The sequence below is a fragment of the Pleurodeles waltl genome, chromosome 12 (genome assembly GCF_031143425.1).
Source record: "Pleurodeles waltl isolate 20211129_DDA chromosome 12, aPleWal1.hap1.20221129, whole genome shotgun sequence".
Classification (NCBI taxonomy): Eukaryota; Metazoa; Chordata; class Amphibia; order Caudata; family Salamandridae; genus Pleurodeles; species Pleurodeles waltl.
The window spans coordinates 216,739,049-216,761,302 of NC_090451.1; the positions used below are offsets into that span (position 1 = coordinate 216,739,049).

At 44.1% G+C, this 22,254-nt stretch overlaps 1 protein-coding gene and 1 long non-coding RNA gene across 3 annotated transcripts in view; one reads left to right on the forward strand and one right to left on the reverse strand.

The window, feature by feature from the left end:
- The window catches only part of LOC138268595 (uncharacterized), a 227,632-nt gene that overhangs the window by 78,790 nt on the left and 126,588 nt on the right, over window positions 1-22,254 (reverse strand). The window lies entirely within an intron of this gene.
- The window catches only part of DEF8 (differentially expressed in FDCP 8 homolog), a 155,313-nt gene that overhangs the window by 8,843 nt on the left and 124,216 nt on the right, over window positions 1-22,254 (forward strand). For both annotated transcript variants that reach the window (XM_069218409.1, XM_069218410.1), the window contains exon 2: window positions 9,172-9,306. In XM_069218409.1, coding sequence (XP_069074510.1) covers window positions 9,183-9,306 — 124 coding nt within the window. In that variant the 5' untranslated portion in view covers window positions 9,172-9,182. The remainder of the gene's footprint in view (window positions 1-9,171; window positions 9,307-22,254) is intronic.

The following is a 22,254-nucleotide window of genomic DNA, read 5'->3' on the forward strand; positions in this document are numbered from 1 at the left end:
TCCTTCCAGACCTTGCCCCCAGTGGCTCTGCAAGCCAAGGCTCACTTCTACTCTGAGTCCTCCTGCCTCTTAAAAGTCACAGATCCCTAATTATCCCTTAATACCCGAATAGAGTACTTACCAAAAGCTGTTGGAACAGTCTTGCCAAAACCCCCAAACAAAACAGATAGTCACACCCCCCCACTGTTATCACAGCCACCTTTAGAAATAATTCCTTCTTGGTAATTGCTCCACCTAGGTCCAGAGAAACAACACACAGAGCTCCTTTTCAACATCTGAATGGAGCGTATGAAAATTAGTTGTTTACCTTTCTATCCAAATGGAAGGCTGTCTTCACATTGTCTATTCACTGCCATCAACAATTACACAGCTACTTAACATCACTGGATATTGTTGTAGACCTCAGAACAACTAACAAGAGGTCTATGCATACCATAGTGGACCAAATATAACTGAGTCCAAAAACAATCCCCAACCCATCATCACAGTAAGTGTGTGGCTTGAAGTCTCTTGAGTATGCAAGGGACAATGTTTCAGACAATATATAGGTGTTAAAGTTAATTTAGTGAAGGTAGCATTTTTACCTGTGAATAAGTGCTGGATCAAGGTTATCTGTAGGTTTAGATGCACACAACCTAGCCCTCAAAATAGCACCAAGGCACATTTATATATTGTTGGGCAATTACTAAAAGAGTAGTAGTGTTGTGTAGCCATTTTTAGCTATAGTTTTATACGCGTTATTTTAGCAAACTAGGCATGCCGCTGTGCACTTTAACCTAGATATATTTTATTCAGCTTTGTTTTATTATTTTAACATTAGCCACATTTGCGGTCTTGTTTTATTTTCTCTATCTAGCTGTTCTTCACATAGGTCAGCACTGCGTTCTTAATCAAGCTCTGTGCTTTTCTCAAGGCTGCAGTAAGATGGGTTGCCGACAAAAGTGGTATGCTTTGTCTTCAATGTTCACAGAAACATAAACACTCCTACATGGGGATCCTTTCTTGGAACATCAGATGTTTTCATATTAAAACCCTACTTTGACCCATGTACGTTAGAGGGAGATTCCATCCAGATGACCACAACTGTATGCTGATTGCTTTGTTACAGCTACTTTTGTAGACTGCAGGGCTCTTGCTCAGGTATGAGGGATAATGTATCCCCAGGGGGAACCTGACAGGCAGAATTAGAGCTTAACATGCTGTGCTCTAATATAGCTTAGGTAGGAACTATCCCTAGAAACCTTAGTGACTGTATGGTAGCATTATTCTTGTGTTTTATTCTTCTTGTCACAATTTTAATCGTATTGTGCTTCATCGTCCTAGTTATTGCAAAACATGCTTTATTATCTAAGATGCAGTTAGTTCAATAAAACCTTCTTGAACTTTACTCTGATTGTCCTTGCATACGTGAGATTAACGTAATTGAGAGAAATGGATGAGATCTGAGTGACCACGATTCCGCTGAGGAGTCATGTATGTAATGCGCCCGGTTGCCCCAATCATCCCTGCTCTTGGGTGGAGATGAGGCACTGCTAGTTAGCCAGAACAAACCTGGATTAGGCCGACAGGCGTCACGTGGTGCGGGTTCAGCCTCACTCCCTGCAGTACAAGTGATTCTGCCATCCAAATCCAGTAGTCTCATTAGGATAATGAGAACCTACGCGACAGTAGAAGCAAGAGAGGTGTTCTGTTTCTGCTCCAAGAGCCCATGCATATGTAGTGGCCACTTTGCAGGTTAAAACGTGTAACAGAATTGTTAAAAAATATAAAATTACTGTCCAGGCTGGCAGTGGCCGGTGACCATCAACTTTGGGCTATCTCACCATCCATTTTAGTGCCATTGTCCCGGGGTTAAAATGGCCACCCACCACAGTAACAAAAACAGGAACCCTACATGACGTGCTCTCTAAGGCGTCCACCCAAAAAAAGCTGAACAGCATTGGGATTCCTTATCTACAGGGCCCTCTGCTGCAAATGCAATATACACAGACCGCTGGAAGTAGGATGCACTGCTCATGCAAGCCTTTTTGGAAAACATTTTTAGCACCTTGAGAGTGGACATTGCTGCCCTCAAACAAGACATGGCAACAAATGTCAAGGACATCAAGAAAGACCTGGAAGAGCTGGGCCAAAGGGTGACCACCTTGGAACAGGGCAGTCATTCACGTGAAGAGGAACTCAACGATCACCGACGTGAATTACTAGAACAGCGTGACAAAAATGAAGAACTACAATAAGAACTGCAAGACCTCGAAAATAGATCTCAGCGCTCCTTTATAAGAATTAAAGGGGTTTCCCTTCAGGTGGACTCTGGAAAACTGGAAGACTGTGTCATCTGTTCCGCCATGTGGCACCAGACTTTGCGTAAAAGGACATTTTGTTGGCCCACTGCATTTGTCCACCAGGACACACCTTCCCTTCCACTCAGGAAAAAAAGCATCTTGGCAAACCCACAGAAACAGAGAGCCACAAGGAGAGAACAGCTTTGCTGCACCAGTTTCATTGCCAAGACAGCATATCAGACCCTGACTACGACTAATGAAAGAATGGACTGCCTCCTCCTAACTTACCGGCCACCTGGCTCAATTAGTGCAGCCTTTGGTGCTCCCCCAGTTCAGACCCAGAAAGCCCTGGCAGCCACGCCCCCTCTTTGTTAATGCTTTTTCTTTCAAGCAGGGGAGTTCCACCAATACTTCAAATCTTGTGTGGATATAGCCAGCCGCCAACAACATGGACCCCTTCTATCCTGTTCATTGTATTCCCAGGAAGGAAACGCTTCAGTAGTACTGTTTTGTGTTATCCCCTCTCTCTCCTGGCTCGACAACTCACGTACTGATACTTTCACCTCAGGTGATGATGGATAGACAGGCCCAATGGGAAGGCCGCAGTGCTGCTCGGCCAGACCTTGATAGCTTAGCTATCCTCTACACTCTAACTTAGCTTTAGTGTTAGAGGCCTCAGTGTTCCCGTAAACTACTTGCCGCTTCTTTCCATGCTTAGATTCTAGATGCGACATCTGCCTTATCCAAGAAACCCACCTTCCCAAAGTAGACTGGAAATGCTTGTGGTCCTGCTGGTTTGACTGCCAATACTTATCTTCTAGCCCAGGGAATCCGGCAGTGGTGCTGATTCTGCTGGTCACCCTCCTATTGGGTCGAGTTGTGCAGATACAGGTGAAGCTACCAGGCAGACTAGTATCCTTGTGCATCTGAGTGAAGGAGTACATATTCAAATTTGCAAACATCTGTGGTCTAAATGACCATCAAGAGGCCTTCCTCCTGGATTTGGTGGGCCGGGTTATGGCCTCCCCTGACACAGATATTCTTATAGGGTGCAACTGTAATCTCGTCCCAGACGCACTCCTGGACAGATCGATTCAGAGGACGAGGCAGACGCGGCACTCATGCATACGAGCCTCCATTGGCTATGCTGGTAGACATGTGGCGATTGCGTCACCCAGCTGTAAAAGATTATACCTATTTCTCACCAGCCCACCAAACATATGCCAGGATAGATGTTTCATACCTCGTCGTGCCTTACTTAAGCTACCACATAGTTGGACATTGGCGTGGCTGTCCTTTCTGACCATTCACCTATTTCCATCACATTACATATTCCAGACTCCACACCACAATCTCGCATCTTGCATCTCAGTCATAAGCCTCTAACATGACTTCATCGTATCTAAAATTAATGACACCATCCGCACCTTTCTCAGCACCAATGGCATGCCTAAAACTCCCATTGCATTACTGTGGGACAACCTGAAAGCAGTAGTACATGGCAATTTCATAGCCATTGCAGTCTGGCTTAATAGGGATAGAAAAGATAAGTGATCTCGCTTGGAAGGATAAGTGAGAGAATTGGAGGAGTCCCATAAGAAATCCCGCTCCCATAAAGTATGGCGCCAGCTTATGACAGCCCACAGTTTAAGGCCCTAGACATAGATAAGGCAGAATATGCTTTCCTCCATACTAAACAAAAATATTATGCTGGGGCAAACAGGCAGAGCGCCTTCTGGCACATCACCTACGTGCTCAACTATTCAAACAAACAAAGAATAGCAGAAATTGAGGGGTCATGGGGCGTCATGTTATACCAGGATGAGCAAATTACCCAGGAATTTGAACAATTCTACTCTACACTATACTTTGAGGAAGCACTTGTGCTTAGGGACGCCGAAACCTACTTAGCACAGGTCCCTACAGAAGGCATCCCTGGAGATGATGCTTTACAGTTAGGGACATTCGTCCAAATGAGGTGCTCATAGCCATAATACTCCTGCAGCCAGGTAGCGCGCCTGGCCAAGATGGCTACACGTCTGATTTTGATAAAGCATTCCTGGCCCCCATCCTGGCCTGCCTTTATAACACCTTTAGCACAGCCAGTTCCCTCACAGCAACTATGAAAGCAGCTACCATTACAGAGCTCTCTAAACCTGGCCAAGACCACCTCTGTTCTTCATATTGCCGTTCATATTGCTGTATCTGTCTGTTAAATGTCAATGCTAAGATCTTCACCAGTATATTGGTGGCCCGCCTTGCCCCTTATATGCAAGGCCTGGTAGACCACTGACCAGTCTGGGTTTATTCCCAAAAGCGCTGCAGCGACGATACCATATGTCTCTGCCACCTTATTGATAAAATTCAGCACTTTCTTGTGCCAGCGCTCCTACTCTCAGTTGATGCTAAAAATGGTGTTTGACCCCATGCAATGGCCATGTCTCCAGTTGGTTCTGGCCAAGATAGGGTTTGACGCTACATTCTGACACTGGATTTGGTGCAGCTACACTGGCTGTATGGCTGCGGTCTGAGTCAATGGGCTAGTGTTGCAATCCTTCGATGTAGCCTGTGTCACTAGTCAGGGATGCCCCTTGTTACCACTCCTTTTTGCCTTCTGTATGGAGCCATTCGCCAAATGAGTACGCAGACATCCACACATAAGTGGCATCACCATGGGGGGGCAAGAACATAAACTTGCCTTGGACGCAGATGAAATTAAAATAGCTCTTACACAACTATTCACATCCCTCCCCCCACTGATGCAGGAGTTGGAGGCATTTGGAAGAGCCTACGGCTTTAAGGTAAACCTCCAAAAATCACAGGCTCTTAACCCTACCATCCCAAGAGCTGATTAACTCCAGCTTGAGTGCATCTTTCCCTTTCCTTGGGCCACCTACGGGGTTGTATACCTGGGCCTGCAAATATACCCCACACCAAAGTATACAGCGGAACCCATCCGCTGCACTGCTTTCCACTACACAATCAGATTTACAGTCATGGAAAGGAAGTTCCCTCTCTTGGTTGGGAAGGCTTACGGCGGTTAAAAGACACTACTAACTAAAATACTCTATGCTCTGCATTTCCCTCCCCCCCCCCCCCCCAAGTAATTTTTAAGCTGCAACATCTAGTTGAAGACTGCATTTGGGCTTGTAAAAAGACACGCATGGCAAAGAAACAGGCATACCTTATGCTGACGGAGGGTGGCCTAGGCATTCTCCACTTGGTGCGGTACTGTCAGGCGGCGCAACTCAGATACTTAGTGGAGTGGTCTAGGCCTTGCACTGAGAAGCACTGGTGCTTTATAGACCAGGTAATAGCTGGTATCCACATCTGGAAGGTGCCTTGGCTACCCAGGCCGCATCGGCTGCTGGGGATTTATATCTTTCCAGTAGTTAGGGTGATGATGGGGACCTGGGTCAAGGCGCAGTTGACCTGGAAGCTATCCACCTGCATCTCACCGATCACTGGGAATCCTGACTTCCCTCCGGCTGTCCAGGAGACCACATTTTCACAGTGGCAAAAAGCCAATTGTAAGAGGCTGGGAGACCTATTTGACCAATATGGCCTTATGGACTTTGCACTTTGCACAGATTCAATCTAACTGTGGCCTCCCTCCCAGCACATATTGGCAGTATGTTGCCATTGACAAAAGCCTCCTCTCTTACATCTACGCCTTCCAATGCTCCGATGGCACCTACCAAACCATCAGCGGAGCGGGGATGGGAATTAGAACGTGAGCGCCCCTTTACCCCTAAGGAGTGATCTGACATATTTACAAAGAGCCCGCACATCCACTTGTAGTGCATCTGGTAAGGAAACTTTACTTCAAATCATGGACTACTGGTTCTACACCCCGGCTAGAATAGTTAAATGGAAGCAGGGCTGGAACAATAACTGCTGGAGGCAATGTGGACATTTAGGCACATTGACACACCTTCGCTGGGACCCCCCCAAATTACAACAATACTGGACTGATGTCCTGACAGACATTGACGAGATGTACAACACTGACCTCCCCAGTTACATTTTACTGGGTCTTCCCAACACACTGACATACCCCTATGGTCAGCAAAGGGAAGGGCTATTACTCTTCCTCTCTGTGCAGCCAATAAAAGTCATACTATCCAGATTGGGTACAGACAGGACACCGAAACGGCTGGTCTGGCAGCATAAACTATGGGAACTCCTTGGCATGGAAAAGTTGCCAGAGGTAGTGGACCGTAAACTGCCACATTTTGACAAAGTCTGGAGGCTCTGTATACGCTTTCTAACCCACAAATTCAGGGAACTTGTCCAGCCTATCTAAGGGTGCTCAGCCTCACGCACAAAGAACTTAGTACTGACTGAGATGTAGGAGTGATGACTTATCCTGTACTCCCCACCCCTCAGCCTGAACATCCTGCATGTCCTACTAATGGGAGTTGTCAAGTGGATCCCTACCCTCTCCCCTTGCCATCCCTTTCTACCATACCTTCTGGCCCTTCTTGCTAACCTACCCGCCTAGTTTTCTCTCTCCACCAGTTACCTTCCCATGCCCTTTGTTGCACCTCACCGGCCTGTGGCTGTAGGTAAGGAGATTGTTTGTATCTTTTGAAACTCAATAAAGAAGATGTAAACCTAAAAAAATATAAGATTTGTAAGGACCCTAACATTAAATGAACAGTACAAGAAGACTGATTTGTTCACGGTTAAAAGAAAACTCAGACTCACCCATGGTTTTTCTTCCATACAACTGGTGAGCCAAACATTTGCCTTCAGCCATAGCCAGGCCAGTCAGTTTGCTTTGCCAAAGCTCTGGCAGGCATTTAGCTTGAGCCAGAAGCAAACTTGCATTGCTTGCTTACCTCTATAGTCAGCAAGGCAGTCAATTTAAATGTACTTCTCACATTTTGTTTTTCATATAGCTAGAAATGGAAATATACTCAGAACATGAACATCTAAAATAAGTTCTCCACCCTTCCCAGCAGCAGATTAAGGAACACTCCGAATGGCCACAGCTGCAGAAGGGCACCTCTTGTTGTAGGCAGCCACACCCCTTCGCATTATTTTATACCATCACACAAACCTCCCAACCCCTTAGCATGCACATCTTACTGGTGCAAAAGCTCTGGGTAGGTCAGACTGACCACAGCACTCTTCAGTTAAATTGTCTTGATAGAAGAGTGGCCAGCATCCATGCGATTCCCCAAGGTGACCATGTACCGGACCTAGAAGGGTCTCCACATTCAGAAGTTTATGATTCCAATGTAAGAGTTCAGTGATTTCTTACATAGGCAATAGGAATAGAGTTTTTTACTCTCTTAGTGAGTGTTAGGCACAATAACAGGTCCCGGAGAATTGCCACCTGATCCGTGTGACTGCATTAGGTGAGAAACATGTTGACCATGACTAGTAGTTCTGGAGTGTAGGGAATACCTCACACAGTCCCATAATATCTAAATCTCTATTAAAATGGCAGTCATAAATTTAGTTGTTGGTAGGGAACCAGATCATTGTTTTCTGTACTTCCCCTTTTTTTTTTTTTGACCTTGGCAGGGGTGCCAGGTTGCATTACAGATAGTTTTCTTGGGCACCTTTAGCCACTTTTAGCAGTTCTTCCAGCACCTCTCAGATTCCACTCACTACTGGCATCCTTTTTAAAAAAGATCTCTGGCAAAGAGCCCTCTAGTAGGGCCCGTCAGGCATTGCAGTGCCGGCCTGACGAGGAGCATGGCCCGATGATGAAGCATGTCAACCAATGGTGAGTGAGGGTTACTGTTCCTGTAAGACTAATGCATGTGGTGACTGAAAAGACCCCTACCCTAATTGTTCTGTTATGTTAATTCAGTTAGAGGTCCATGTAGGGAGATTGATGCACTGGACCACATCATTCTCCCTTGGTTTATATCCCTAAAATTTCTTTGGTATGCAATTGTTCTCCAGACCATGATTTGTTTTATGTGAAAAGAAATGCTTCATCTGAAATGTCTGGGGTGGCTAAGGAGAGAACTTAAAAGCCTTCAGGCTACTGCCTGCTTTAGAGTGGACCCAAGCACTTACTTTCATGAACACCGCTCACTGTCTTGTGCTTGATTATACCTCCCAAAATGCATCCCTCTGCCTTCATGCATATTTACACAGATTAGATTAACTTTACATGTGGAAACCCCATTGAGTTTGATCCTGAAAAGGCCCTGCTTTTAAATATGATTACCTCATTACAGGTCTTGATGGCACAGAATTTGCAAAATGGCCCATGTTGACGTTAGTTGGTTACCAGATCTGTTTTTTCTATGCAGGCTCATGCTTGGAGTTTATAATAAAATAAGACAAACGTGAAACCACAAGAACTAGACAAGAACAGGACTGGACAAGCTATTTGCGTCTGACTTAAGCTTTAAGCTTGGAATTCTTTGCTATGCACAAATCATTCATGCATGCCTTAGGAAATAGAGAAATGCCATGTGTCTGCCCTGAATCCTGGGATGCCTCACTGTCCCTTTACTGTCTGAACTACAATGATTACTTACATAAGCAGGATATCTAGTCCCCTTGCAGAAAAGGAGTTTCTTGCATGCCTCAGTTGCTCATAGGAATGCATTTTAGGACCCTTTTTATGTAAGCCTTGAACATTTACAGGCCCCATAAACTTTCTGTAGGTGTAGTATTTTTCATGCATTTGGTGCATCTTCCAGAATTAACATGATGTTGTGTCCTTATACTATGTGTGTTCCTCTCCTATCAGTACTGTTGCTCTGCCTGTTTCAGGTGGTTCCATTGAGTATATGTTGGCCTCATCCATGCAGTAAGCGTCCTTTCAATATAAGCTTTAGTAGCTTGATACTTCTACTTCCTGTGATTGGTGTCAGTTGCACTCTTTCGTCTCTCACATGTATCTGTTACTTTACAGGTTGCCCTGATATGGAATATGATGAGAAACTGGTTCGCTTTCGTCAGGCCCACCTCAACCCTTTTAACAAGCAGGAAGTCAGTGATCAGGATGAGCAGAGCTCCCCGGGAGCCATCAACATCATACCCCCTGTCGGTAAGTACTATTGCCACTATAATAAAAGCACATACTCCTCTCGATTCATGGTAATGCTAGCACCACAGCCAGTACATAAATAAAAGACCAGGCTTACCTACTTTATTAGGGTTTTTTCTCTTTTGTGCTGCAAGATTGGAATTTGTGGGAAAGGCAGATTCTGGAAGTAAATAAAATTTCCTTTGTTATCTGTGGTGGGACTGTTGGAGAGGACAAATATCTGGCTTTGGTAAAGCTGCGTGACACAAAAACAAGCACAAGCTAAATATTAGGAGGTTTGCATTTGAGTGTAGTGGTAAAAACATATGTGAATTACCACAAAGATTAGTTCAGGTACACATGCAGCTATGTCCAGCGGGTCCTTTTCCAGGAGGGGTGCTCTGTCTAGATAGTGATCCCACTACACAGCACCAGTTTATCCAGGGTGAGCCAAATCCTGCCTAGTCTTTTTGTTTAAAATAATGGCAGTCTCGCTAACAAGTGCTGGTGGTATCCCATTAAACGCACATTAGCCCTAACATGAAGTGCTGCTACACTTCCATTTGAAAGTGCAGCAATCAGGAGAAGGATTAGTGCTCTTCCTTTAAAGGTATTTGAGACCACACCTAGAAGTGCCTATGCTGGTCACTCAGTTTCCCATACAGCAGACCCAAAGTGAAGTGCAGGCACTTTCCAGTTAATAGTACCTGAAACTTCACTGACAGTTGCAGTTCATTTGCTATGTCATTTGTCTAGTGTCCATGTGGCAGGGCATGCTTAGTCCGTTGGTGATGTCATAGATATTACTTGGAATCCGGCTTGGCCGGGGAGTGGCAATTGCAGCCCTGACCTACAGACTGAGTTGTAGTGTCCTACAAAAAAGTTTAGTTGAGTATATTGCCTACTGTTGGTGAAAAATCATATGCTGCAGGTCTGTACATGGTAATTTGTCGAGCTGTTGCATCTGTGAACTGTAGACAAAATAGTGGGCTCCCGACAGCACCAATCTGCACTACCACCAGATGCACTGTTTTAAATTTGGCGGAACCAGTACACCTCAGCCCCAGCCTCAGCACACACACATGACTCAAAGACATACAGAAGGGGCATATCCATGTAATGTACAGGGTGACCCTGACATATCAATCTTAAACATACACAACCTACCCCTGTTTATTTTCTTTCTCATTCACCTGACATGTCCCAGTCCACTTCTTCTGCCCCCTATCTCTTGCTCCCCTTTTCTGATCCTCTGTCCAGTCCTTTCTTCACCCTCTCCATCCTTTTCCCCCTTGTTCTTGATTTTCATTTGCCCCTTTCCTATTTTCCCTCCATACTGGTTCTACATTTAATCCTCCCTCTTTTCTCCTATGCCCCTCCTCTTCCTGCCTCTTCACCCACCCCACTCAGCACTTCATAGCCCATCTTTTGAGAAATTAATTCAAGAGTTACTTTTTCTTGTTCAAGTGAACTTCTAATGGTCTCTTATTTTTAGATTTTGAATTATTGATTACCTCTGTAAGCTCATAGGATCTGGCAGAGTGCTTTTATCATCTGAGATAATCACAAGACCTTGTTGCCCCCTCCTCTTCACTTCTCACAGGATGTCTAGTTCGAGCACTCACTGATAAGTCAGATGAAGACAATTGCACCATCTTTTGGGCCAGAAGGGTCACTCTGCAGTACCCATTGGCACCTAGAAGTAAATCCTCTTACCCTATTGTCAACAGAGACTGACAGGGGTATTGGAGCCATAGGCCACATCAGCATTTTGCATCCAGGTGTGCCTGGTTGAGGTGTCACACTCCCCTTTGAACCTGTTATTGGTAATCAAGGTCTGAGTAGTTCTCCACTACCTTGTCATCTCACTCCTGGGTGGACCTGGAAGTGGCCATTTGTAGCTTCAGTAATTCTTACACTCCATCATCTTACATATGGGAGTACCCCACTGGATCATTTTGCTCCTCCATTAACTTGTCAAATGAATTTATGGCATACATACTTCTAAGATGACTTGTCATTTGACGTCGGTTGAACTGAATGATGGTTAAAGGCCCAGGAATTGTCCATCGTCTTTGCATGTGCCACTTGGGTTGATTTAATCCCATAATTATTCCTTTGAGGTATAGTTTCCTCCCCCAGAGAGGCAATATCAGCCTGACTCTATACCACCCGGTTTACCAATTTCAGTTTGCTGACTGGTATCTCTGATGCCACAAGAATATCCAGTATGCCTCTTGCAGCCCATTGCTTCATCGGTACACCCCCCCAATATAGCCTAATATTACATTGTCAGATTCTCATAATGCCACCAAAATAATATCATCTGAATGTACCTCTGCCACTTATAATCCAGTAGAAGCATTTGGTGGTGCACAGTCATTTAGAACCTTCTTTTAGAACGTATGTTGTTGTCCTTTTAAACTTATTCTGAAGAAAGCACTGCAGTATGGGGTAACATGTCATCTCGTAGGAGGGGGCCAGGTATAATTTGGTCATCCCCAACCCAGGCACAATAAAAGACAGTATAGTTATTTCTGTAACCACTCGTTTAAATGAGCCAAACTGCTGCACAAGTGTTATTACCACCACCAGTCTCTATCCCTGCAGTGCCCTTAATATGCCAAATCCAGTCCTCAAACGTGGCTGAGATCTACTGAATACATTAGCACTAATCTGGACTCGAGCTAATAATGCCATGTACAAAATAAATTTAGTGCAGGCTTGCTACTTCTGGGATGGTCTGACAGATTACCACAAATGACCGTATTTAAATGCAATTCATGATCATTCACTTCATTAATAACCTTTTTCACCGCCACCCAAAAACACTTTAAAGCAGAGCACTCAAAAAACTAAATGCAGGCCATCAGTGAAAGCAGCTTTTCATTATGAAATCTTTGGACGGACCCCAAGGTTCACCTTGTACCGCTCTGCTGAAGTCCAGCGTATCCTATTAACGGTGTACGAGTGATTTCTCTTAAACATAGAAAATTGATTTTAGTAAATAAATAGATGCCAAATGTTTGCTAATTGGTCAGTTCCACCATGCCATCCAAGGAGGCAGCATTAAATGCCCTTCGCTTTCCAACAAACATCTGTAAAGCATCGCTAGTTCTCCATTTTCCCCAACAATATACTGAAAGAAAATCTCCACAAGAGATTCAGATTCTGTCTTAATCTTTGTAGCTGCAAACTGGCTAATATTTGCACCACAGAAGACCATTCTGAGTCTTGGGCAGCAAATGTTGTTGACCAAGTAAGGTTGTTCCATGCTCATCTACCAGATTTCTGTTCATACATAAACCAGCTAGCACAAGCAGGGAACATAAGGATTCTTTAAACTAGCTAGAGCCCCTGGAGAAGCTCATAGCGTTGAACAGCTCCTATGCTTGTCATTCGTGTGCACAGGTGGCAGAGCAAAGTCAAATAATGTACCTTTTTGTCTTGCTTGAGGATGTAAATCGGTCAAATAAAAACAAAACATAAAAAACAACCTGCTCGTAGATGAGATTATAGGCAAAAAATAAATCCTATAGCTTGATAGTTGCATATGACCCTTACAAGAACAAGACCTGGCATGATATGACTACCAACAGTACAGCTGCACATCTGGAAAAGCCAATCCACCCAAAAGCTAACACCTTCTAATCTTCTTTCAGGCCATTACAGTCTCTATGTGTGCACTTAAACATTGAATTAGTATAGATTGAAGTGTATGTAATACTGTCTATTCAAAGTACAAGGGAATTGAGTAAAAACAAAAGTTAAAATTTGTTGTAACGACTATAATTTTAAAAGTGTTACATCTATCATGGTCATAGGCAGCCTATACCTGGATACTGTTTTAACTTTAATATCTTTCAAAACATTCTCTAGATTTAAGTTCACCAAATTCTTATGAGTTGGTATATTGTGTATACTCGGGTATCTGAAGATCGGTGTAGCCAAATGATGTTGATAGTCAGTAAAGAAGCAGAGTAGCTCAGACCCCTGCCCCAGTCACCTTCTATCAAGACAAACTACTGAAGTCCTGAATTAATTTAGCAAGTGCTTAAAACGAAGGAGTGGGAGTGGAGGTGTTAAAAATGTCCTTGCAAACATGGGCTGTCTTTCACTGCCACTTACTACAACAAAAATTGTTAGCTGCCAGCTTGAAACAAGGTCAGGGGGACAAGGGGTAGTCCTCTTTCTGTATAGACTGTTAATAAACCGTTAACTATTATATTAAGGGCTAGAATATAGTTGTTTACCTGGACAAAGGTATGACCGGTAAAAAACAAAAACAAACTCATAGTATACCAAAGATACTGCCAGCTAACACTGTCAGAATCTCTAAAGTTGTCAATTGGGATGACAGCCAATGGTAAGTGATGGACTTGACTTAGGTCTGTTGCTTCTATAAGATCTCTTGTCAGTACTACTGTGTGCCCCTTTGCGATGAAACTTTTCTGATCAATGTGGCTCAAGATCGGTATGGTAGTATTTTCATTAATCTATTAAGAATGTTTGAGAATAGTTTAGTATTGATATTAGGGATAGAGATTTTCAATCTGTGTGTGCTTCTGTTGGGTTTTATAGACTGTTAATATAGTGGCAGCACCCTAAATCACAAGTTTGAGTTCACCTTGAAAAATAGAACTTAAAAAATGAACTGTGCTGTGACCGATGCCGAAATGTATTCAGATAAGCTGGTGGCCACTTCGATTTGCTGCTTTGATAGGTTTTCCTTATCTCTGACCCAAAGAATAATCTTTCTGAATGAACTGAAAGGAGTGTCTGGTCAATAATATTTCTGTTGTGACATGTCTGCTTTTTATCCCATGATCAAATTCTGCCATGGCAGCGGCCTACCACTTCCTAGTTGTTTCATCTCTAAATCTTGTGTTATACTTTGCACAGAAATCAAGTAGTCTAGTCTGAAAAGGTGCATTATTACCTCCCAACAGTATGACTTCGATTAGTGCGCTTCTATCCTAACCAGAGCTTCAAGTCTCCTCCATTATTCCTTTGCTGTTTTCCCAAGCCTCTTGGAGATTTCCGTTAATACCTTTCTCAGTAAGGCCTGAAAAGTATCCCATACAAAATTTGTTGGCAACATACCTATATTTATTATCAGTAGTCCAGTTCTTCTTGTACTCATATGTCATTATCTGCAGTACAATCTCTAATTGCCATGAACAGACAGGTGCCTAGGTAAATATTTATAGTGCATATCTTGTTCTTGTAGGTTCTGACCTGTAGGTACAGATCAGTCCAGGAAGTCTTACTAAATTTACCTAAACATTATGAAAATCTAATCATGTTGTGGGCAGTTCACACTATTTTTTCATTTGTCTCCAAGGTGTGTTCCTTTTCTTGTAATGTAGAATAGGATACCAGGTAACAAAGACTGAGCTCTTGCAGAATGTGCTTCATAAGTATGTGTATTAGAAAATCAAGGAGGCGCCAGCAGTGGGGTAATGAATTAATTACTAGAGTGATGGTTTATCTGCCAAGAGTGCTGAATTCCCACTAATTAGTGAAGTGAATGGCAATTTGGGTGTTTATATATTGGGTCTGTGACCCCCTCGAAACAGACACTTCTGGACCTACAACTGGTCTCTGTTATAGGGACTGCTGCGCTGCCTAAAGGACTCATCTGGACTGCTTTTCTGGAAGGACTGCACTGCTGTTTGTTGTCCTGCTGCCTGCTGCTCCCTGACTCTGCTTGAAGGACTTTGCCTTCAAGTGATCTCCAAGGGCTAGGACTGAGCTTGCCTCCTGTTAAAGAAGTCTTAGGGCCATCAAAGACTTCACCAGGGAGAGAGAATCCACCACGTCAGAAAATCAATGCAATGCCAGCAAGAATTGACGCAGTGCCTGTGTTGTGGCTGAAAAAGCAACGCATTGCCCACCGGATTGACGCAGCGCCTGCTTCATCCTCCCAGCTTGTTTTGGATTTTCCACACATCCTCCCTGGGCATCAAAATATCCCTGCACCGCAGTAATCGATGCATCACCTTGCCAGTGAGGAAAAAAATCAATGCATCACCTCCACCGCATCGTTTTACTTTCCAACGCATCACCTTCTCTGCATCGGTATTTTTTACGCATGCCAGGTACTCTGTGCTAAAAAGATACAATAATTGATTCCTATGGATTATGAATTACCTAAACTTCTAAAAAGTGATATCTTGACTTGTGTATATTGGATTCTTGCGGTTGTGGTCTTATTTCATTCAGATAAATATTATCTATTTTCCTAAACTGGTGTGGAGTACTTTTTGTGGTGTTTTCACTGTTACTGTATGAGATATTGCTCAAATACTTTACACATTGCCTTCTAAGATAAGCCTACCTGCTCTGTGCCAAACTACCGCCGGGTGAGCACAGGACAATTTTGGTCGTGTTTTGACTTACTTGACCAGGACTGTGGTCCCTAGTTGGACAGGATGCATACATCTGCCAACTAGAGACCCAATTTCTAACATTTACATTTGCTTACCATTGGTTGGCTTTACTATCACTTTTATTTGCCTGCTTACCTTTGGATGGCTTCCCTTGTTTCAGCATGCCCATCTTGTGCTTTTCCCTCTAATGGAGCATATTCTCTTTACCATCTCTTTGATTGGCTGTCTTCTATGTTTTCTTAGCTTGCTTTCAGGGACATAGTATGTTCTTTCTGTTTAAGTACTCCATGAGAGTGCATGTGTTTTCCAGCGGTCTCCCTTGTGTGCTCCACTGCTGTTGCCCATGTGCTTCTCTTCCCACCTGCACTTGTATTGCTCTCTCTTACACCTGGACATCTGCTCCCATGCTCCACGTTCTATCTTTTGCCTATGTTCTCACTCTCATGTTGCTTCATCCCCCACTGGCCATTTGGCTTAATGCCCCTAAAGAACACCCCTTACAACCCACAACCCATTCACCCATTAATTTCTTAAACAATGTTTTCACACTACATTTTAAACCAGCACTTTGTGCGATAGTTTTTATTTTCATTTTATTTTATTATTATTATTTTTTTATTTATGGTGTAACTTGACATTGCAGCTGTTGCCAGACAAATGAGAATCACTAGAGAGGGGCTTTGGTTCCACCCCCAGTTTGGGAGCCAGGAGTACAAGTTTTGATTGGGCAGACATTTTGTGCTTCCACAAAAAAAGTACTTGCCTTCCACACAGCTGTGATCATTTTGTTTATCAAGCTGCCTGAGTTTGACCTTCAGGTGCACACACTTGTCGTAATTCTATTAAAGTGTCTTAGATAATAAGGTAATTTATGGTGTTTTTCTCTGGAAGCAGCACAGATGGGAAGGAGGGCAGTCATTATTGTTCTACAGTTCTTTGCTTCCACACAAATACATATCCACTCCCGTGCTATTTACTTGTAATGCTTTACATTACCATATAACAATCATTTAAAGCCAGAACTATTGGCATTGCCACTGCTTGTTATTTTTATTTACCAATCCATTGTGCGATCGGTAAATAAAAAAAGAAAGAAACTTGTGCTATTTTCCAGGCGCACACGTGTTGGTGCCTATGAAATGAAGCAGTTGCATCACTGAGTCAGTTTTTTTTTTTTTTTTAAGCTATGCTGCACGGCAGCTGTGGTGCTGTACAAGATGGCTAAATGTTGGAAAAGCCAAAAGGTCTTACAGGCAAGGTCTAAGGGCTTTGCCAGTGCCTGCTTATATCACAATTTTCTGTTCCCTAAACTCTGTTGATTCTTAAAAGATCTTTTATCTCAGGGCTGTGGGGACTGCTTTACAAAAGATCACAGTGAGTATTTATTTAAAAAGCCCCGCTGGCACAAATTAGATACCGCCTATACCCTCAAACGCATTTTCCTCCTATTTCATTTCAGCGACCAACATTTTGGAAACTATTGTCAAGGCAAGCTTTTAAGACTTTCAGACATCAATCTGTCACAACAGTTTATCGGCTGTTGATTAGCCTCGACTGTTTGTATCGCTGTTTTTTATGATCTCTGGGTGCAGATTATGTTGACAGTATCATAACCATCTTGGTGTTAGGGTTTTCAGCCACTTTAGACACCATATAGCGCAACCTCTTGGCAGTTCACCTTCAGGATATCGGGATTGCAGCCAGCTGTGGCTTGGCTTTATTACTTCATGGTTAAATATTGGCGGGCAATATCTGTGACACTTCTGTTTATGTCAGACATTTGCCCTGGTATCCTAGCGGTGTCACTTTCACATATACGCTGATGACCCCTAAATCCTGGGCATCCGGTGGTCACTGCCCATAAACGTCATCCGTTTATGGTGGCTTCATTTGAATGAATATGTGAGTATTGGCACCAGTAAAACACTGATAAAATAAAGATCATGTTTATGGGTGGTGGTGGGGCGTAAACTTTGGCTTGAATTCCAAAGAGCTTTTTCTTGAAGGGTACTCTTATACTTTCTTGCACTAGGTTTACTGTCTCACTCTGACTCAGTCAGTCTCACTAATTCACACAGTCTCACTCATTCTAATCTGGCCCACTTTGTCTCACTTCTTCCCACTCACTCTGAAATACTGTCTAACACACAGTAACATTCAGTTACTCACTGTCATTCTCCCTCACTCACTCACATCCATTCTCACATATACTTGTCCATACTGTCAGTCATTCTCACTAATTCCGACTCATTCCTTCGCTGACTCTCTCTCACTTTAACTCACACACATAGTCACACAGACATGCTCACAGTGCTGGGATTTCAGCAGCTCTGAACAGTATCTCCGATGGCTGGCACAGGCACCTTCATGCACCTGAGACAGCAATCAAACAATCTCACTAGCTGCCTCAGTTTGTTGCTGGACCTGAAGGGGGTCTGACTTTTATTATTATTATATCAAGGGTGAATATTTGTTCACTCTTGATACAATAAAAATGGACCACAAAACATGGACGGTGTAGTGTAGCTGTGGAGCCCTTAAGGAGACCCGCCACTGGTCCAGGGGCACCTGTCCATCCACTCAATCATCCATTCTTTCACTTATCCATCTCCCCTTTTATCGATCCATTCATATTCAATCATCCTTCCACACTTTCGCTCACCAACCCACCCTTTAGCTCCATCTAGCCCTCCTTTCCCTCCATCTATCATCCTCCCTTTGGCTCATCCATCTATCCACTCGTTCACTCAGCCATACATCATTACATCCATCCATCTATCCTTTGTCCCATCCATTCATAGATCCCTCTATTTACCCTTTCACTCAACCATCCATCATTTCACTTGCGTATCCATCCATCCATTCACATTCACTCACTCATCCATCCATCCTTTCATCCAGACATCCATCTGACCTGCCTTTCACTCATTCATCTATTGTTGTACTCCTCTATCTTTACATTCATCCTTTCACTCATCCATACTTTCTCTATATCCATCATCCATCCACTCCTCCTCCATTTACCTTTCCGCTCATTGAGCTATCCTTTCACTCATTCTACCATCCGTCCATCCTTTCTCTCATCACCTATCAACCCATCCTTTCAATCCATCCATCCCCCCTTTCAGTCATACAGCCTCCCTGCCATTCATTCTTGTATTCTTACGTCCATCCTTTCACTCATTCATCCATGCATCTACCCATCCATCATTTCATCCATCCACCCATCCTTCATTTCACTCACTCACCCTCCCAAGTTAATTATGAGCCTTTGTCTGAGGAGCTGCAGACAGAGTAGAACCCTACCCCACTGTAGCTGGTAGAAGTTGGGGGAGAGAAGAGGGTTGACGATGCCCCGATGCAGGCAAAAGATTAACTGCATACTTACCTCTTAGTCCGCGACTAGTGCAATTGTTGTCCGTAGCAGGTTCCAGCTGGTTCTCTTAGGCCTCTAAGGTCACGATGACGAGCACTCTGTTGTGCTCGGCGCTCAGCTCCATAGCGTTTTTCCAAAGTGAAACCAAAAGCAGTACTAAATCTGTGTTACTTTCAGGACAGTGGCCCTCTGCACCCCTCCTACAGTCTGCCTCTCTGTGATGATTGTTGCCACCCACTCCCTCCTTGTCCTCATCTGCCTACCCCACCCCCAGCCATTGAAGTGAATGGAGCTTTGCCACCTCCTCCCAGGGCCATTGTTTATGCGTCCCAAAAGCAACCTGATCACTGGCTTTCTAATCCAGCACTCCCTCTCTGATGATGTTACTGCTGTAGCTTGTGGCTGCAGGTCAAAGAAAACCTCGCCCGGCTGGCGCTTGCGCAGTAGGACATCTGTGAAGTTCACTGGAGTTCACCCAGGAGATTCAGCACACAGCCTCGGAGCAGTAATTTCTTTTCATCTGCTCAGTGTTTTTTCCCTGTTCTTTCCTCTCCCTGGAGGGTGGCAGGACAGTGACCCCTTTGCCCATGAATACCAGTCACCCTCGGTGGTGGGTGGAGTAGTGTTAAGTTATTTAAAAAGCTTCCATGCCTGGTGCACCAAGTTAACTGCTGACAGCAATCACTGTGAACTAATAGTGTTTCACTTTAACAATCAGAAAAGGTGGTCTCACTTTTTTGGTTCAAGTCTCCTTGTTATGGACCACTTACCTGCTTGTTTTACGGCCACGCAGGACTGTCTAATTCTCCACTGACATCTAAAAGCTTGGCTGTTTGACCAAGAACAATGATCTGTGTTGTTGTAGTGGCTATTTTGCCTAGCCTAAGAAGCCTACTGATGTCTGAGCATTTTTATGCAACTGGCATACAGGCGCATACTTTCTGTGTGCAGCAGGTACGTAAATGTAAGCGTATCCTTATTTGGGAATAAATGTGCTCCTATGAAAATATGCAACCTGATCCCGCTGGCTGATGGGTGTTGGGCACTAAGCAGCTTCTTTCCTGTGCATGTCTATTGCTGTTCTTCATGCTTGTTGGCCACCTGTATTTCATAACTCTCTTCATCTAGTGCTCAATGTATGTCCTAATGATTGCGTGTCTTAGTGACTAGCTTGGTTTCAGAGTGAAAACGGTGGCCTGCATGGGGACTCTTTAACGGACTATTACATATTGTTAGGAATCAGTCGAAATTGTCCTCTAGTGTCAATAATAGCAAAAGTTCAAAGAAGAGGCAGTCCTTTCTGTTTGTACTAATTGTATATGAATGTTCCCTGACTATTCCTATTTTAGATGTTTTGAGCAAATAAACAGACACGTGGAGTAAGTAAAAGAGTAGTAGAGGAGTACTACTTTATGTTCTCCAAAATGGATTTGTGAATAGGCCCCTATGTATGACAGAGGGTGTTACATGAGTGCTGGCTATGTAGGTGACAATATACAGCACCAAGGCCCATTCACTTCGTTGCTGCAGATTTCTGAAAAGCTGTTAAATGGGGAACGTCTTACAGGGCATGTTTTTTTGGAGCTACTGAGGAGAGACCTTGGGAATGCTAAGTGTGGGCAAGGAACAACTATTCAAGGGGGTTATGACTCTTCATGGACTTGAATCTGAGCTACAGCTGCAAAGAAATAGTCTAATTCCGTTCTCAATTGAAGAAGAGGTGGGATCTGCTTCTTCTGGCTGTCAAGGGAGTGATCTGATGATCACAATTATCCCAGGCGAGAAAGTGTTATGGGGACCGAGACAGCATGGATGGGACCCAAAGTAGGGACTGAAGTGGGGATGTGAAAGGAGGACACGTGAGAGGAGGCACTAAGAGTAATGATGTCTTGTTCTGTGCCAGTAAAGCTGTCACCATTGCTCTTCTCTTTTGAGAGTCTGACACAGCCTCTCTGCTGCTCTAACGTCACATGTCTGTGGTGTCCTAGAAATGGTTTCATTGATTCCCCTCGGCAGTGGCGGCCCGTCCTTTAGGGCGGAGGGGCCACGCCCCCCCACCCCATGAAGAGTATCTGTCAGGCTGAGCAAAGGTCAGCCTGACAGACACTCTTCATGTTCAGGTCAGGTAGCCAGGAGCAGACATGCGCGATTTGCGCAGACTCCTGGCTGCCTGAGCTGAACTTTGCTGGGCTGAGGTGATCACGACCCTTATGGGCGTGACCTCCTCGGTCCAGCAAAGGTGCCTCGAGGCCCTCCCCTGGGTGACGAGGAAAGCGTCACCCATTGACACTCTCCCTGGGCGCTTCAGGTTTAAGCCCTGAAGTGCCCAGGGCGAGTGTCAATCAGTGACACTTCGTCACAGAGTGGGGTGGGGTCAGCAGTCTCACTGACCCCATCCCACTCTGTGACGAGGCTGGGACTGCTGCCTTCCCTCATTGGCTGACCTCAGGTGTAGAGTGGAGTAGAATGGCATAGAGTGCAGTGGCGTAGAGTGCAGTTGTGTAGAGTACATTGGCATAGAATGCAGTGGTTAAGAATAGAGGGGTGTAGAGTGCAGTGGCATAGTGTGAATTGGCGCAGAGTAGAGTGACACAGAGTTGATTGTTTCAGAGTAGAGGGGAGTGGTGTAAAGTGGGGTGCTGTAGAGTAGAGTGCAGTTGCGCAGAGTGGCATAGAGTGTAATGGCATAGAGTAAAGTAGTGTAGAGCGCAGTGGTGCAGAGTAGGTTAGAATGCATACAGTAGATTGGCATAGAGTGCAGAGACATAGAGTTGAGTGTTACAAATTAAAGTGCACTGGTGTAGAGTGTATTGGCATAGAGTGCAGTGACGTAGAATGTAGTGTTGCAGAGTAGCGTAGAGTGTAGTTGTTCAGAGTAGATTGGTTTGGCTTATACTGAAGTGGTGTAAAGTGCAGTGGCAAAGACTGCAATGACATGGAGTAGGATGGTATAGGGTAGAGTAGAGAGGCGTAGCATGAAGTGGCGTAGTGTTGAGTAGGTCAGAGTAGAGTGCAGTGGTGTAGAGTAAAGTGAAGTGATGTAGAGTGAAGTATTCATGGTGTGGTAGCTCACTGCCATTATAGACAACACATTTTCAATTGAAATGACCATTACATTTGAACAGACACACAGGTTTACTAATAAGACAATACAGTGCACAGATGAAAATGTATGGAAACTGCATCATCTAGCGCAATGAT